The 19,664-nt window shown below is 37.9% G+C and overlaps 1 protein-coding gene across 1 annotated transcript in view; it reads left to right on the top strand.

The window, feature by feature from the left end:
* LOC136879281 (maternal embryonic leucine zipper kinase) overlaps positions 1–19,664 on the top strand; it is a 544,919-nt gene that overhangs the window by 14,180 nt on the left and 511,075 nt on the right. The window contains exons 4-5 of the mRNA XM_068228854.1: positions 5,193–5,299; positions 15,602–15,769. Coding sequence (XP_068084955.1) covers positions 5,193–5,299; positions 15,602–15,769 — 275 coding nt within the window. The remainder of the gene's footprint in view (positions 1–5,192; positions 5,300–15,601; positions 15,770–19,664) is intronic.

Here is a 19,664-nt window from a genome sequence, read left to right as displayed (position 1 = left end):
ATAATGTACAGGGAAGTATTGTTTAGGATTTGTGATATTATTTTTTGACTTTAAAAATATTCCTGTTTTAACCCTAAAAGCAGCTGTGTTAAATAATGAGGTAGCAGCCATCTCAAGCTGGTTTTTCATAATTAAAGTTTAAAAACAAATCCACTATATTATGGAAGAAGAAAGTGAAGCACCGTATATACGCAAATAATTCCCGCAAATATTTTCCAAAATTTGGGGTGTGGGTATTATTTGCATCGAAGTTGGTACAATTCTCCTGACATAAAGAAATCTGTACGATTGTATTTTTCTGCACACAGTGTCGACAAATCTGTTCCTCAGAGAGTTACAATAATTGAAAATCTTCCACCTTTTTGATACTTTTTATTTGCTTTTTAGCAAATTATTATTTGTAAACAGTACATGTTTCGTTCTCACTTGGGAACATCTTCAGCTGTTGTTAAGCTTAGGTGAATCACTAAGTTTCTGAACACGTTATTTGCAAGTGCATTGATCCTCTTAAAGACTACTTGAATACAAATTAAATTAAAATGATGTTAAAACAATGTGGGGTTTAATGGGTTAATGAAATGAGACTGGATGATTACATAGTTGGTCAGCTTAAAAACTATATCTATTCATTGGAATAGTTGTTAAAAATTTCACTTTGTTACATTAAAAATGTCTGTTTGTCTTCCGCTTAAAAGGTTTTAAAAATGATTGGCTTCATGACACTGTTCAAATTGTTGTTGAATGTTTTTTCTTTCACTCCTTCCAGGTAGGCTGTTATTTATTATGAGCTTGCTTAATTTGCCCTAAATTGAGTCTAATGCGGAACTTTGAAGCTGATTGCTGGTCAAATTTTTAGGAAGGGAGCTTCGTCTCAATTTCTTACTGTTGTTAGACTCCAATTCTACTGTGACCCTGGAGGGGGAACGTTTGATGCTGCTTTACGTCTTTCAATTATTGTAACTCTCTGTGATTAGATTTTGATACGGAAAATGAAGCTGATTACTTGCAAATCTGTTCCTGCCAAAACTGAAAATTGCGCTGTGTACATATTGTGTAATTTAGGTAGTGTCTGTTTAAGTAATATCACACGTGTGAGTTCTCGTTCGTGACTAAAGAAAAGCTCCACATTATTGAAGAGATAGAGGAAATCTGTATTCATGCTGTTGGAGTCATCCATGAATAGCGTTACAATCCAAGAAGTATTAACTCTCTTGCTTTTGTTATAGCTTTCAATTGACACACATACTCATGACCACATATTCAAACTGGATCTTTCCAGTTGCATATTTGCATATCCTCATTTTGATTTCTGGAAACTTTGCTTTGCATCTGCAAAATGCATGGGGTGGTTGCTTGTCTGTTCAAATGAGGCTTATTTTGCTTCCAGTGATATGCGGAACTCTCGTCCACATTGCCAGTTCCGGAGTTAATAACTATTTGTTTTCACAAAATATTTCATTTATGGAATGAGTTTGTGTTTTGTCTCTGCCAAGCGCGGCTTCATAATACGAACTGCAGAACCACCAGAATGAAAGATTAGCGATACCATCCTTCATATTGAGTGTTGTAATCGAGCCAAAAATCCATGTCCATTCAGATACTGGTGATCTGGCAATCTTTTTAGGATCTGTGAACGCCAGAACATCAGGTTGAAAGCATGAGAGAGTGCACTTAGCTACAGCTTTCTCTGATAGGTGGCTAAGAGTTGCCAATAAGATTCTGTATGAACTGCACGCCTTGCAGCAAGGCTGGCCTATACGCGTGTACTAGAGGAGCTGTGTTGCTGAGACCATAGAGTTAGTAAATAACACACTAGAGATAGCACCAGTGCCGCCGTCTGCAGCGAGCAGAGCATATTGAAATCTCAACTTTTGACAAAAATCTCCCTCTGCTGTATCCAGTGTAAATAGAGAACTTTTAAAAGTGTGTGGATATTGATATGGTTTAAAATTCTTACATGTCAACATTCTCAGATACAGTAGAACCTCGATTATACTTTCCCAGTAACTACGTTTTCCCGTATTATTCGTTCAAATTACGTGGTCCTGCGAGCATCCTAATTAAATCTCATTGTAAAAACCCTGCATTATCCGTTCCTCGAAGAAACGATTTCTCGTATCAGTCGTCCAGAAATGTCAGTCCCATCAACGCAAAATCCTTGATCACGCGTTTTTCAAGAAACTGTATCTCATGAAAGGACGGCTACGGCATACTGACGGATCTCGGTGTTAAAGTCCTGCCATTGCGCTAATTTAACGAAGTACTATACAACAGCTTGGATTGGAAAGAAGCTTGCTGGAGACTCTAGAAGTGAAGAGATTGCAATGGTATGGTCACATGAAAAGAACGAACCCTCAGAGGACTCCTTGAACATACTTTGACCACATTGTTCCTGGAAGAGACCAAGAGGAAGACCTCGTGATATTTGGGAAAAACAGATATTGAAGGACCTTGAAATTAGAGATGTGAACTGGCGTCGCATATATGAGCAGCATCTGTGGATGGATAGGACAAACTGGAGGAGGCTCGTACACAACCGCACCCGGCTTGCTGGAGTGAAGAAATGGTGATGATGATGATGATGATGATGATGATGGTGACTATACCGGAAAAGTGATCGGCGGTGAACTTGCATAAGGGACAATCTTAGCATCGTGTTTGGGTGGTATTGTTTAGGGAATCAAAATCATAAATCAGAGTGTGTCCACAACAATTGGAAGGAGACAGAGCACATTTCGAAGTCTCTGCTTGAAGACGGAACGAGTTTCGTCAAATGTTCGTACTTGCTAAACGTCTACATTATGTCCACAGTTAGATGTTTATTTTTTTACTTTTTTCGAGTGTATCACTGAATGGGTTTTCGGCACTTCCCTCAGGGCACTGAGATTTCAGGCAGGAATCAAAACTGCTCCTTCTTAAGTAACACAAATTTAGTATTTTAATATTATCGTATATGATCACGTTATCAAGACCAGAACAGATGTTGCACACCTTACATACATAAAGCCATGGGATGTTTTAGGATTGCCTATTACTGTTTTGGTCCTAATATAAGACTGGGAATTTCACGTTTTTGTGTTAAAATGTTATTTAAACTGCAGTCGTTTTATCTGCGCACGTTACATTTAAAAACTTTGTATCATTTCGCACTCGTACCGACTTGTACAGCGAGCGCGCTTTCCAGCTGAGCTCAAGGTCACGAATAACCGTAATTTTGGAAGTTTTGATGATATTTTTTTTCTTTCCAATTTGATTGTGATCAGTGATGGGCAGAATTGAATATAATGCATTTGAAAACTTGAGAATCGATACTTACATTCAAAACCATGTTCTCGAGTTCTACATAACCTTTAAAAGTCGATGTATGCCTAATTTATGCAGTACAAGATTTCCATAAACTGACTACGAACGTTATGCCAGTGGCCAAATTACAATGGAAGAAAAATAAGAGAAAAGGGATTTTGCCATCATGTTGGGCACTTTTGTATTTTATTTATTAGATTAGAGAATTTAAAACTACTTGTGGTCGATTGTTGTTTGGCTTTGTGTTATTAGGTTTTTTGAATAGTTTGCCTGATCAAAGTTGCTGAACTGAAAGAAGTTTTCAGCGGAAACTGACGAAGTTCCCCCTGTAAAACTGAATGTAAAATTTCAAAATTTTTAAGTCGCTTACCGGTAATTAATGTTTGAAGCTGGCCCCTTGGTCGAATTTGCCTGTCTCACCCGTAGGGCCTGGGATCGATTCCCGGCCAGGTAAGGCATTTTGATCTGGATATGAGGGCTCATTCCAGGTTCACTCATTCTACGATTACCTTTAATTGAGGTGCTATTTAATGTGGTGAGTTGGCGACCCTGGTCTATTGAGCCAGGAATAACGGCTGAGAGGATTCGTTACACTGACTATTCGTCACCTCATAATCTGCAGGCCTTCGGACCGAGCAGCGGTCGCTTGGTAGGCGGAAGGCCCATTGGGGCTGTAGTTTGGTTTGGTTTAGGGGTGCTTGTAAGATCATAAGTATACATATTTCTTTTTTGTGATGTCTAGCCAAATTGTTGATGGTTCAATTGTTCCCGGATATTCCGTTTTCCTGTGTTGTACGCTCTTTTCCGTGGCCCCTCCAAAAACGGAGAATCGAAGTTCCACTGTAGTTGTGATGTTTTGGTTACATAGAAAAAAAGCCCAAATAGCTTAAATACAGGAGAAATGCATGGTAAAATAGGATGGTTGTGATTAAGTAACACAAAATCAGTTTACTGTTCATGTTAAGTCTTCAAACATACTTTAAGATTGGGGGTGTGTAGATTTCTCTATCTTTTGTGTAAATGGCTAGGACTTAAGCAGAATTCTATCCAACGACCGAAAACATTCTCTCTCATACGAAGTGAACGAGCAAGTTGTTAGGCCTACAAGTAATCATGAATATGTTTCTCCATAATGCTAGTGAAATCTTCCGACTTAGGTAGTCATGAAGATGAAAACAGGAACGTTAGTACCATCAGATGATGTTCCCCATCCATTAAGAAAGCCGGCTCCCAAAGATGTGTGCAGGTCTCGGAACCTCTGTAAATATGAGTGTGTCGATACTAGATCAATATTTTTTTGATAAGCAGAAGAAAGGCCTTTTTGGAACTTTTATAACTTTTTTTTGTACAAGTTGGTTATTTATATCATTGACGTCCCTTGAAATCGGGGTCATACAAATTGAGATGTATGTTTACCTGTATTTTTTCTGTACATTTTCGGGAACTTCAAAGCTGATTGGACATGGAGTAAGGGATGCACATGAGGTCAACTGGCACTTCTCGAATGCAATGCAAATTTAGATTTGTCTATTACACTTACTGCAGTGGACTGGGCATCACAGAGCAGAACCACCAGCACAGTTCAGCATGAGCCGTTGCTGGTCTCTGCTCTTGTGAGCATAGTTTACAGTATTGTGGTGATTTTATGTTCATGTTTGACAGTGACCTATTATTCTTCCATTGTTTTGCCATGTTTATATTTTCATATACCTATCAATTTTAAATTGAATACTTTTTAGGTATTGATGATATATAATTGTTATTTATTTTTATCTATTGAATGGCATAGCTACACATTAGCAGGTCGACTGGAAGATTTTCAGTCCAGTCAGTATTTGTAGGGGTGATTTAATTGTCTCAAATTGATACATTTTACTCTTACTGTTTAGGTTCAGAGGTGGACATTTGGAGCATGGGAGTGTTGCTGTATGCTTTGCTGTGTGGGTTTCTACCCTTTGATGATGACAACATTGAGAGTTTGTACAAAAAGATTTTGGTAAGTACGTGGAATTTATATAAATATAGGCCTAACTGTTGCTTCTTTTAGGAACAAGTACTTTCAATCCAACGATTGTCCACATTAACATTTTGCACTTTGACCTTCACAACTGCAGATCGCCTGTTGTCTGCGACTGATCGCCAACAGTACAGTGGATATCTGTCATTGCTTGTGATGGTGTCAGTAATATAATTTGGAACACTTACCATTGATCGTAGAGGGCGAACCTTTGTTCAAAACTCCCCAAGGTCCATGGATCATATTCTCAGTTACCACTGCATGCAATTTCGGATCAACAGCATCATCATCATCGATTTCATCCGGCCTGATTTTATCAACTATCCAAACCAAAATGTGCGCATGAGGCAGACCACGCTTTTGCCATTCAATGGAGTACATCCAACAATGAACTAATTAACTAACAGCTTAATTTTTCGTGCCTTCAACACTCCTATGTCTAAAAAGAAAAAGAAAAAAGATTACCGGGCGAGTTGGTCGTGTGCGTAGAGGCTCGCGGCTGTGAGCTTGCATCCAGGAGATAGGTTCGAATCCCACTATCGGCAGCCCTGAAGATGGTTTTCCGTGGTTTCCCACTTTCACACCAGGCAAATGCTGGGGTTGTACCTTAATTAAGGCCACGGCCACTTCCTTCCACCTCCTAGGCCTTTCCTATCCCATCATCGCCATAAGACCTATCTGTGTCGGTGCGACGTAAAGCCCCTAGCAAAAAAAAAAAAAAAAAAAAAAAAATAATAATAATGAATTGAACACCATCCGTAATATCACTAAATTTAATGGCTTTAACAACTCTTTCATAAACCGCATTATTAACAAATTCAAACATCACCCCAAAACCACATTAACAAAAGATAAAACCAAAACTTTTACTTTCACTCAAGACGCTTATAAAATCACCAACGTTCTTAAAAAACACAATATGAAACTATCTGTTAGAACCACTAACAGAAATCTTGACATATTACACAACTCTAACTAATTAAATAAATCTAATGCTTTTTCTAAATCTGGAGCATACGGATTCAAATGTAACAACTGTAGCTCTTCGTACATCGGACAGACTAGACGTAACTTTACTATCAGATACTCTGAACATGTCTGTGCCATAAAATATAACAGATTCTCTGCAATAGGACAACACATACAAGACTAATTATAATTTCACCAAAATTGAACAGGACATGGAAATAATTAAAATTACATAGTGCCTCTACAGAAGCAGTGGACTGGCTGAAAAGTCTGGATATTAAGTTTTGAATGCTGACTTGTAAATCACATACTTACTTAAGAAATATGTATTTATATGTACTTATAATGTATCCTTGTTTTGCGATACGAAATGATAATAATAATAATTAAAATTATTAACAAAGGCCCCCTTCTAAAAGCAACTGAAAATTGTTTTATTCACCATGACCAATACTTCAACCCTAATTTCAATTTAAACGACATTTCTGAAAAACCCAATATTCTATTTGACTTTCTCATTCTCATTTTCAAAATTGCTAAATTTCCAAACCTGAATTCGATTTTCTATGCCTTACACAGTTCCTACCAACGTTTTCTACCTCCAGTAACCCATCCTCCTGCCCCACCTTAAACTACTCCTCCTCCTTTATTTCCCTGTCATGTCTTTTCCTTTCTTTCTTCATTCCATTTCTATTAATAACCTCCTATCTAATTCTACTCTTCTAATAAAAAACATAATTTTAAAAATCCACTACTATTTATCTTCTGTTAACATCTTTGTTTTTTCTCTCTTTCTTTTCTGCATTGAACTGTGTATTATAATATCACGATTCATATCATTACAATTATCTTCAGGAAGCCACACACTGCGTAAATGCGTTTCTCATTTTTTCTAATATTGCACTTTTAAACTTTTTTCTTTTCACAATTGTTTTTTATGTCAACTGTTCGTCATTTCCATCTTCAAGAATCTGACATACGAGATTCTATAAACATAAATATATATTTCTATCGTCAAATGTACCGTATTTACGCGAATACCCCCCTCCCCCCCACCAAATAATCCCTGCACCCTAATTTTAGGAAGGACCATTTTGAAAAAATGAAATGAACTAAAATTTCTTCCATTGAAAGAGTAACGTAGGCATAAACAAACATTTAATATCACTCCTCGAGTTCCACGTGGTATTTACGCAAATATGAACATGACGGATATAGCCACTTAGTTTGAACATATTTGAGATGATAAAAATGCATTATCACTGATATAAAATATATTGGCCATGAAGATGAACAAGTAGGCCTTCTTACGTGACAGATATTTCATTAATCTGAACTTGCAATAGGCTCGATTCGCCGTAGATTGGAAGGTTCTTTGTTTTCCGCATCACTAGAATTCTCTACTAAATTACAAATTTGTCACACACCACGTCTAAAACACTTCACACATGTGGACTCTTTTTACTCGGATAGTAATACGACCAGTGGTGGATGATTCTTTTCGTGCAGTGTAAATACTTGAAACAGACACACCTGCGAACTCCTTTTGCGATACAGTAAAACCTCGTTAATTCGAAGTGGTAGGGACGCAAAAATTTGATTTCGAATTAACCACCAACTTGTAATTCAGAAATACCAACCCTTGCTGTGTCACAAAATATTCTAAGACCCATTAATGCTTGCAATCACCTTGATTCTTAATTTAAACCTTTCAAATGCCATGGAAAGGACTGTTTCCGAAATGTGTCCAACAAGGTGAATTGACATTATTAAAATAAAGCACTTGGATAAATCACTGACAAATATAACCTCATGCAACGAAAGAAAAAAAATAATATTCAAAGATAAGGGCAAATTATGCTGGCTCCCCTGAGCAAGTGCCTTATTTTTTGGATTACTGTAATGTTTGCATTTTTAGATGCCTTGTACTTGCACGGAAACATCGTGGCTTATTGAACTTTCCTATGACGACGGAAGAAGTCTTTCGCTTCCGTCTGCATTGCAACAGAGTACAGTGACCCCGTCTCGTTTAAAACCATAAGTTTTGTTGATCTCGGCATTAAAAAATGTAGTTTCATCGGCATTGATAATATTGTTCGGTGCGTACGGATTGATTATAAATATGAGCCAGGCTTTTTCGCCAATTGTCTGCATCGCCGGTGTTAGTGGATTCTGCTTCTGCATACTGTCTGCTATGTGATGTGGCGTTCCTTAAAACGCTGAATACAAACAAATTACAATTTCACTCAAACTTAGCAACTATGAAACACACTGTAGACACACCGAAGCGAGTGAAAGTGCGGAAAGCTACCCCTGCACGTTCCGGAAGACGCATTCTGTCATGACGCCGAGAAATTTTAAATTTAAATTACCCTGTAAAATACTACTCTTTAAAGTGTAAAGGCAGTTTTGAATTAAAAGTCAGGATTGTTTTCCGTTTAAATATGACATATGGGGGCAGTTTTCTTCCATCTGCAGTTACACAAAGCATAACTTTACACTCAACATCGAAAAGTATGTGAACCAGGAGTGTGTTGCCAACCTTTACACAAATAAAACCTGCACCCCAATTTTGTGTCTCAAAATTTTAAAAAAAATATGCGGGGATTATTCGTGTAAATACAGTATTAAACTATATTATATGATTTCGCGCCTAGCAACGTTTGCAGGCCTGATCCTAGAACTATTTTCATCGAGTTTCATAAACATTTCGGAGCACAGTGGCAGTCAGCACGTATGTTCTGCTGCCCTTCAAGAACTTGCTTCTGGTTTCATCTATGTGATTGCTCCTCGACTTCTTCAGGATTTTGGTGACTTTCAACACTCAGTGCTAATCCCTAAAGTGTTATGCTTCATGAACTGCAATTGCTATTGTTTTCCCGTGCATTGATTTTATATTTTATGTGATCGGCTGATGAAGACCCGGAGCAGTGGTCGAAACCGGTACCGCATGTAATTAACTAGGAATGTAACATTACATTTCTATTGCTACTTGTATTGATAAGGTTGATCCATTATATACCGTATTGAAGGATGTGATAATCCCTTGTGAAAGTAAACAAAGAGAAATTATGTTTTGAGACCTAGTTCCTGGTCTTCAGAAGAGAATACACATCTGTCTCTGTTTTGCAGAGACTTTGATTCACGTCTTTAGAAGAGAAAACATGTTTGTCCATGAGAAGTTTTCTGTAACTTTGGACAGATGAGTTTTCTGTCTGAAGACATGGAGCAAAGTCTCCATGGAAGGTATAGAATTTCTCTTTCTTTCCGTTGACACAGCAAAAACCCAAAAGATTATCATGTCTATGTATAAATTTGTTTAGTATTAAGAAATCAAATGCCAACAATGAAGATTAAAATTCATACTGACCACCGGGCAAATTGGCCGTGAGGTTAGGGGCGTGCGGCTGTGAGCTTGCATCTGGGAGATAGTCGGTTTGAATCCCACTGTCGGTAGCCCGGAAGGTGGTTATCCATGGTTTCCCATTTTCACACCAGGCAAATGCTGGGGCTGTACCTTAATTAAGGCCATGGCCGCTTCCTTCCAACTCCTAGGCCTTTCCTATCCCATTGTCACCATAAGACCTATCTGTGTCGGTGCAACGAAAAGCCTCTAGCAAAAAAAAAAAAGAAAAAAAATCCTGCTGACTAGATACTTCATTTTGACAATACATATCATATGGTACATATTCTACAACAGAACTCGTAGCCGTAATTCCAACACAAGCCCATTCCATTCACTTTATTTTTTTATTTTTTTTAAAGTGACTACTCTCCTCTTCTTTTGATATACTGTTCCCAATGCTATTTTTAATTCTTGAAGCTGTTTTAGGGGCAGTACTTACATTTGTCTAATATTTATCTTTGATATATTTAATTGCCTGAAGTTGTTGTCCTTTCAGAATTAATTTCAATCGAAAAGGTAGGTAAGCTTTCAGGACTAGGGAATGCAAGATGGATGAACACAAATCAAAGCAAACTTGTAGTTTTATGTGGCTGTGGATAATATTGTGATCATATTCACGAGACCTCTTAGTTTTATGTAGATTGACAGCAAGTTGTGAACTGGGAAGTTTCCGGAGTTGTTTCTCCTTGATTTGAGCTTTTAACTTCAGACATTTTCTCTCAATTTCAGGACTTCACATTTCACTCTTTATGTGGTGCACCGAGCAAGTGGCTATGCGGTTTGAGTCAAATAGCTGTCACCTTGCATTTGGAAGATTACGGGTTCAAACCCTGAAGATGGTTATCCTTGATTTCCCATTTCATGCCAGGCAAATGCTGGAGCTGTACCTTAATTAAGTTCTCGGTCTCATCCTTCCCAGTCCTAGCCCTTTTCGTATCTCATCGTCGTCACAAGACCTGTCTGTGTTGATGTGACGTAAAGCAAATTGAAAAACAATATAAATAAAATAATAATTATGTGCTGAATACACATTTGATGTAATTTTTTTTTTTTTTTTTTTGCTATTGGCTTTACGTCGCACCGACACAGATAGGTCTTATGGCGACGATGGGATAGGAAAGGGCTAGGAGTTGGAAGGAAGCGGCTGTGGCCTTAATTAAGGTACAGCCCCAGCATTTGCCTGGTGTGAAAATGGGAAACCACAGAAAACCATCTTCAGGGCTGCCGATAGTGGGATTCGAACCTACTATCTCCCGGATGCGAGCTCACAGCCGCTTGCCTCTACGCGCACGGCCAACTCGCCCGGTCATTTGATGTAATAGTCTGCCTTGTTTGAGCTTACTAGAAATTCATTGTCTTAATCTTGGCAGATGTCTTCTTATCTCTTTCAGTGTAGTCCAGTTGTTTGTGGCAAATGGAAATGCAAATGTTTCCTTGGTTCTTCTCAAAAGATTTCTAATTTTTCTGTGACAGAATGAGAGAGAGAGAGAGAGAGAGAGAGAGAGGGGGCGGGGGGATTGTTTCCTGATTAGTAAGAAAGAAGTAACCTAATATCTCTGTTCAGTTTTTGCATGTTTTTTATGTGTGTTATGCATTATTTAGAATTGTACATTCTTGTTTGTCAATGTGACAGTTTGTTATAACACTCTGGTTTGTCATCAGGTGACAGGAAGCGCACTGTTTTTAGATCATAATGAGTGTGCGGCCGGAACTTGCCGCTTTAGCTTGGCAATTCCTATTTCAGTTGTGGTCACGAACAGTTGCAATGTGATGAAGTGATGTGCATTTCAGTATTCAAAGTTCAGCATGGCACATTACAGGAATAAGCGTATATTTTGTATATTTTAGTGCTTGTAAATTACGATCTGTTTCATTAAACTTGTTTGACCGTTCATGCTACATCTGTGTGATATGAATTCAGTCCTCTCCAGTTCATTAATCAGAGACATTGATTAGAAATTTAAAATACCTAGTTTTAAATGCTATTCGGTCGTGAAAACAATCTCTTTATTCTCTCATAACAGCTTAGATTTTCATGGCTGGTGTTTTGTTGAATATAGAAGAGAATATTTTCCTGTTACTATCGATCTTCTGGGAAGAGCGTACCCCTTGAGAATTGAGTTTCTGTTGAAACGTTGGAATACACAGATATGAAGTTTTGAAGCTTCCACCTAATCAATACTTTATATATGTATTGTTATTTTGTAGTACCGGCATGACGAATAGAATACCAAGTGTAATCACTTTGCTCTCTTAACATTGTAGTTGGTGGTCCTGCCGGAGTGTGGTGCTGCAGTCTCAACGATCCAACTGCAACGACACATGCGCCCAGTTATCGGCAATGGTATAGTGAGCGTGCACGAAGTTGTGGTGATAGTTTTAATGCCTATTAGTTTGTTTTAATATTTCCTGAAAGTCCTTGTTAGTATCTGTGCAGTGCTCTTTGTGTGGGCAATCAAATTATCAAACTAGGATTTCATGATCTTCCTTATTTCTGTCTCTTCCCTAACTATATTACCATCTGGTTCCTCTATTGCTGTTATGTATTCATTGTCTCTTCTTATATTTCGTATTGTTTGGTAAAGTAGTTTAGAATTAGCTTTGCTGTCTTGCTCTAGTTTATCTGTGAAATCAGTCCAAGCTTTCTGTTTTTCTTCGGCCACAATTTTCTTTACTCGTAGCTTCTGATTTCTGTATTTCTGCTGCAGTTCGTTTACTCCAGATTTATTCCTTTGACTTCCTTTTTGCATTACTTTGTCTCTGGCTTTTCTGGTTTCATTTTTCGCTTTCACAGCAATCTTCACCCGATCGTTCCACCAAGGAGTTTCTTTTGCCTTCATTTTACTATTAGTTTTACCACAAACTTCTACTGCAGCTCTGACAAAGCTTTCTTTGAATCTAGTCCACTCGATGTTGCCTTCTTGTAATGCATCTGATGGTAATTTATTGGTCACTTTTTTTGTGTATTCAACTTGTTTCTCTGCCTTTTTTAGCTCCCATGTCTTGATTTTTTTTTTTTGTTTCCTGTATTTCTGAGGTCTATAAATTTCAATGTGCTTTATTGTTGCGAGGAGAAGTCTGTGGTCACTGACCAGGCTTTCACTTGGTATAACTCTGACATCACATATGGTCTTTCCTGCTTCATTGTCTGATATAAAATAATCTATCAGAGTTTTAGTATCTCCATTCCAACTGTATCTTGTTAGTTTATGACTTAGCTGCTTCTGAAACCAACTGTTGTTTATTCTCAAGCCATTCCTTACACATAGATCTAGAAGACTTTCTCCTTCTGGGTTCCTGTCTCCATAACCATGTGGACCTAGTACATTTTCATACCCAAGCCTGTCTGATCCAACTTGAGCATTTAGATCTCCCATTACTGTGATATTTTCCTCTCTTTCTATAGCTTCTTCTAAATCAGTTTGGAATTGTTCTTTTTACTCTTCGTTACAGCCAGTAACACACTCAGCACAGTCAGCACACTCTTGTTAAGAGAGATGTTCAACTTATTCTTTCTTTAACATATATTACCTCCCTGATGACATCCATGTCCTCTCTTAATATAAAACCTACACCATTTTTGGCTTCTGTTTTATTTCCATTCCAATGTAGTTTGTATCCTTTTCTTAGCTTTCTTGTTCTTCTTCCCTTCCACTTTGCCTCACTCAGGCCAAGAATACAGAGGTTCCTCCTTTCCATCATATCTATCAGCTCCTCGCTTCTGCCAGTCAGGGTCAGGATATTTAATGTTCCAATTCTGTGTTTAGGACTCTTTCTTTTGGGCTTCTTCTCTGAACATCGTACTTGAACATCAGCCTTACGGTCATCATACGTTGCAGATGTTTGAGAAGATGTGTCTCTCCGGTATTTTTTGCGTTCCGAGGTTCGTTTTGTAGTTGAAAGCAATCAATATAACCCTTCAGTTGACTTGCTAAGCCTAACACTGCTGGGGATTTCTGTCAGGGGTATTCTCCCTTAGCCTTTGGCAGTCCCCTACCTCACTGCAAGGCAGGAGCTGATGAATTTGAGTCATTTCCTACACAAGGGTCTCATCAAACCTTCTAGGGGAAAACTCCTCCACCCGTAGCTGTTTGTCTTCCCCTAGTTTGTCAGGTTTGGTGTCGGCCGCCCAACCCTCGGCCAGACAGTCGCAGGTAGTACCGTCTACTGTCGCATACAGTAGCAGGATCACTCCTAACCTGACTTATGGAGAATAAACGGTACGGGATAGTTATATTCAGTGAGGTTAAACTAACAGAAGATATTCAATTTAATATGGGGCGATATTTTTTACGAGTGTCTTGACTAGATTGAGGTGATTTCAGTTGTGCCATCAGGAGCTAGCTGTTGTATTGAACACACTTTGGACATTATTCCAAAATCTGGTCTCCCACTATAGTGCCGATTCTTCTTCAGAGCGGGATAAATCCACAGAGAAATGCAAAGCTCGACAATCTGCTAAGTCTACTCGTAAACTATCGAAAGTGGCCTCAAATTAATGAGTAATTTACTTCATTTAATTTATTTGAGAAAAGTGTCAGTGTTTTTTACAGTCTGGTGTATGTTTAATTTGCTCTGTTTAAAAAGGATTCTTTAAGTATGTAAAGCACAATATTGCTTTTGCTTTATGTAATGTTTAATTTTATTTCGTGTGTTCTTTTATTAAAGTTCAAAGATATTTCTTCATGCGGACTGATAATATTATTTATAACTTTCTGACAGTGTTATTGATGTGTTGTATTTGATTATTTGCGTATCAATGTAATTTCCATTAAATCAGCTGACCGTGTAGCGTGGGTGTTAGGCTCCACTAGCGGCGCTCTGCGGGAGAGGGCTTGAACTTGGTGAGTGATCTCACTAGGTATTCTATTCATCATGGTACCGGTTTCGACCTTGTGAAGGTCATCCTTAGCTGACTAACATAACATTTAATTAATACAATAAGAATGTCACATAGTATAGGTAAAAACATTGTCAATTTGCAATATTCTTCGTCCTAGCTTAATCATCCGTCTACGTTTAATGATATGAGAATTAAAACTTATCATTACTATTATGTATATGGATGATATATGTTTAAAATACAATATTCTTAAATTGTAAACGTTCACTGTTCCACATTAAAACTTATAGCTAGATTGAATAAAACATTTTGAGGCACAAATGAGTTCATACGGCGTATTGTACTTATGTAATTATGTTATATCATGTGCTGCTAGTGGAGCCTAACACCAACGCTACACGGTCAGCTGATTTAATGGAAATTACATTGATATGCAAATAATCAAGTACAACACATCAATAACACTGTCTTCTGATGGTATAATGGTGTAAGTTTCTTGAAGTAATGTTAACACTTATGTTGAAGTCAAGGTTGTTCTCTGGTATTTGATGATGTGGAACTTCGTGGATCTACATTTTATTGTTTGCAGTCCATGTTAAAAAATTTATAATTTTACCATAAATCTTAGTAGAATTTGTGTAAAATTATGGATAGATCGTTAGTCTTGTGACATGCTTTCCTTGGTCTTTATGTTATCTATCTTTTTTGTTAAAATGTCATTACGTGTTGCTTGATTTTGACATACCATACGTTATACGATTAGCGTGAAGGCTCCTTCTTCATTTTTGTTGTTGGATATGTTTAGTATCTGTAAAAATAGAAAATAAAATGTAAGAAATTTGGCCTGCCAAGTTGGAATGTCTATTCAACTTGGAATAGGTGTGTGTGTGTTCTTACTGATGTTGTTCACTCTTGGTATGTGCTACTTGGGAGCACATCTTACACTATTTCGTGTGTATCTGAAGCTGATACTTACAAACTAGAAAAAATAATTTCTTCTATATTTACCTCTTCATTCTGTTTGTTAGTGCTTCCTGAAAGTATCTAACATTTTCCATTACAGAGTGGTCGGTATGATGAGCCCATTTGGCTCTCCGCTGAGAGTAAACGCCTCATCCGCTGCATGTTGCAAGTTGATCCTAAGAGGAGAATAACAATTGACAAGTTGTTATGTCATCCATGGCTTCTGGTAGGCTATGGTGACCCTGTTAGCAAGGAGAGTTTGTTTGAGGTAAGTTACTTTTGGTTGAGATTTTAAATTTTGTATTATTGAAATGAGTTTAATTTATTGTCTTACATATCTGATATCATGATCTTCACGTTGGGACCTTCAGTTTTAACATTGAACCCAAACCACAGGAACTTGAATTCCACTAACAAAATCCTCCATTCTTTGGCAGAATTTGAATCATGGTGAAAAGCCAGTCAATGCATATTGTAAATGAAAAAAATAATAGGCAATCAGTTAAGGACATTTTGTATTTATGAGAAAAAAAGGGAGGAATAAAATTACGTGTACCTGCCGATGAAATTTTACTAGATGATCACATACAAAGTGCCAAATGAAATGCTTTTACGTGTTTCGCCTTGTTATCACACCATGTTATAGAGTCTCCGTTGAAACAAATGTTTCTGGAGAAAGTACAGGCTTAAAAACTTCATATTTTGCTTTGTCTCTGCAAAGAATGGCTTGTACTGTGTGAAAACTGGGGTATCTTTCACAAGATAGCAGCATTCTTTCCAGGTTAGCATTATTATAGTGGTCGTATTATAGTCGGTTAACTCTTTCTGTCTTTCTATATACAGTAAAACCTCGATGCATCGTTTTTCGAGGAGGAGGGGGAAAATGAAAATGGATAGGAGAAAACGATAAATGCGGGTGAAGTTAAGTTAATACATTTCATTATTCGTCCGTATTGAACCAAGATTACAATTTATTAAAATTTGTATCCACCTTATTCAATACATTAAAATGTTGTTAAGATGAAATTACAACATATATTTTATCAGAACTAGTTTCAGCGCTTTTTTTTTGCATCATCATCAGCTGATATACATTTTAGGAAATATTGGCAAACACATAATTTTATCTACATCACATAAAACAAATTTTAAAAAACATATTGATGATCTAAAAACCGTGTTAAAATTATATTGTTTCAAAGTCCATATTATCTGAGACTTGTGAGTATTAAACTTTAAGTTGATGAGGTCCGATGTAAGTTGGTTTGCTTCCTCATAAATTAATGTGGGTTTAACAAAAACAACCACTGAAAACACAATCTTCTTCAAGAAACTTTAGCTCAGTTTAACACTTCCTTAACCGTGATGTAGAACCGTATTAAAATAATTCAATAAAATCTTCAAGGCGTTATAATGTAGCAATCGTAGTGAGGTGGAAACGAGCAGTCGATACTTTAAGATGTTAACAATTATCTCATTCCCAGTTCAATGCGGACCTGAAATAATAGAATCTCGTAAACTATCGCTTAACTGAAAATGCAGGAATATGAAATTTACGTCTTATAACGCAAACCTTTATGTGACTCACCTCAAAAGATCGTTGTCCTTGCGAAGCACCGAGTAGCTTAGTGAGCCGTGTTGTGTTAGCAATCAAGTGTCCAAGGTTGGTTTGGGCCGAAAAGGGGAACTAGGGGAAAGAGGGAGGAGCAACTGAGGGATGGCAACCTGTTGGAGCTCCGGAGGGCGTGATCGTAAAAGGCAACAAGTAAAGCTATTGCGCATAATATGAAACACCGTCTTATTGTCCGGGATATGTACATTTTTAAAAAACTCAATAAGGAAATCGAAAAGAATATTTGATATTTTGGAAATTTCATTTAAATTAAGGTTTGGATTAAAATACTGATCCAGGTGTATATAACAGCCCTCCATAACATCCAGCAAACCTCCTTTTCCTAAGTTCTCCAAAATCTCAATGTCATGTTCTATAGATGTGAATTTATGTTTTAGATCATATACATGCTGACCTACCGTGGAAAATCTGTTATATTTTATTGCATTAGTATGTTCTGTGTATCTAATTTTAAAACTTCGTCCTGTTTGACCTAGATATGTGCACCCACAGTCGTTACATTTAAATCTATATACTCCCGATTTCGTATATGGGTTCGATCTATTAACTGAAGTTGAATTGTGCAATACAACTGTATTATTATTATCAGTACGAAATGAAACCTTCACATTATGTTTCTTGAAAACATTAGTAAACCTATATATATCTTTATTATAAGTAAAAGTTGCGAATGCCTTATGATTGGGTTTGTCCTTGACCAAAGTGGTTTGTAAGCGGTATCTGAACTTGTTAATAATAGTAGTTAACGTATATAAACCTCCTGGAACTCCCTGGCCGTCTCCACCAATTCCATCTCTGCAAAATCCAAGTATAATTGCAGGCGACTTCAACAGCCATCACACACTATGGGGATACAAAGAGAATGACAGTAATGGGGAAAAGCTCACTGACTGGATGGAAACTGAAAACCTTAAGCTTATCTATGATGCCAAGGATAAGGCTTCCTTCTCTTCTGCACGATGGAACAAAGAATACACCCCGGATCTCTGTTTTGTAACGCAGTCACAACACCCACTCAGCAACATACGACGCACAGTGCTTAACAAATTTCCTCACAGTCAGCACAGACCAATAATTATCCAGTCTGGATTGCTTGTGCCCATCGTTCACTCCTGCCCGAAAAAGAGATGGAATTTTAAAAAAGCCAATTGGGAAGAATTTTCTAAACAGATTGACTCCAACCTGCGATGGATAAGACCTATTCATAGTAACTACAGCAGATTCATCGGTGTGGTTAAAAGTGCAGCAAAACGATGTATCCCAAGAGGATATCGTAAACAATACATCCCCGGCTGGAACGAGGAGAGTGAAAGGCTCTTCAAAGAATTTGAGGCCAATGGTGACCCAGATACAGCTTCGGAACTGTTACAATCCCTAGATGACCGGGCGAGTTGGCCGTGCGCGTAGAGGCGCGCGGCTGTGAGCTTGCATCCGGGAGATAGTAGGTTCGAATCCCACTATCGGCAGCCCTGAAGATGGTTTTCCGTGGTTTCCCATTTTCACACCAGGCAAATGCTGGGGCTGTACCTTAATTAAGGCCACGGCCGCTTCCTTTCAACTCCTAGGCCTTTCCTATCCCCTCGTCGCCATAAGACCTATCTGTGTCGGTGCGACGTAAAGCCCCTAGCAAAAAAAAAAAAAAATCCCTAGATGAAAATAGGAAGAGAATTTGGCAAGAAACAGTAGAGTCCCTAGACTTCACTCACTCCAGCAGAGAAGCTTGGAGCCTGATCAGGAAATTGGACACACCAAATAGCAAAATTAGACCGAAAACAAGCATCAGTCTAGACGACATGGCCAAGCATATGATCTGTACCTCAAAGGTCTCAGTTGAAAAGCATCATAGAAGGCATGTAAAGCACCTCCTGAAGGAAAAGAAACATTCGGCTCAACGATCCTCTGAATTCTCTGCCCCATTTCAACTACAAGAAACTAAGCAGGCCTTAGAAAGTCTAAAACCTGGCAAAGCGGCAGGCGCTGATGGTATATATCCAGAGTTCCTTCTTCATCTTGGACCAGCTGCTGCTAAATGGCTTACTAACTTCTTCACAAACATACTAGAGACAGGTAACCTACCTTCAGTCTTCAAGAAAACAAAAATAATAGCTGTATTGAAAACATCTAAGGACCCAACAAAAGTTGAGAGTTACCGGCCAATAGCACTACTCAGTGTTACAATGAAGCTTATGGAAAGGCTGATATATAACAGGATTTTTGCGACAATAAACCAGCATATTCCAGTCGAGCAAGCTGGATTTAGACCTGGACGAGGATGTGAAGAACAGGTTTTAGCACTAGTTACCCATATTGAAAATGGATTTGAGAACAAAATGGTAAGCACGGCCGTCTTCTTAGATCTGACAGCTGCATATGACACCGTGTGGCAAGATAAGCTCCTTCTCAAATTTATCAGCATCATCCCTTGTCTGAAACTCTCCACATTACTCAGTAACATGCTGAGTAATAGGTACTTCCAGATTTTTTCCGAAGACTCCAGAAGTAAAGTACATAAGATAAATGGCGGACTCCC

The sequence above is a fragment of the Anabrus simplex genome, chromosome 8 (assembly GCF_040414725.1).
Source record: "Anabrus simplex isolate iqAnaSimp1 chromosome 8, ASM4041472v1, whole genome shotgun sequence".
Classification (NCBI taxonomy): Eukaryota; Metazoa; Arthropoda; class Insecta; order Orthoptera; family Tettigoniidae; genus Anabrus; species Anabrus simplex.
Note: the sequence above shows the minus strand (reverse complement) of the source record. Positions and strands in the feature narration are given on the sequence as shown.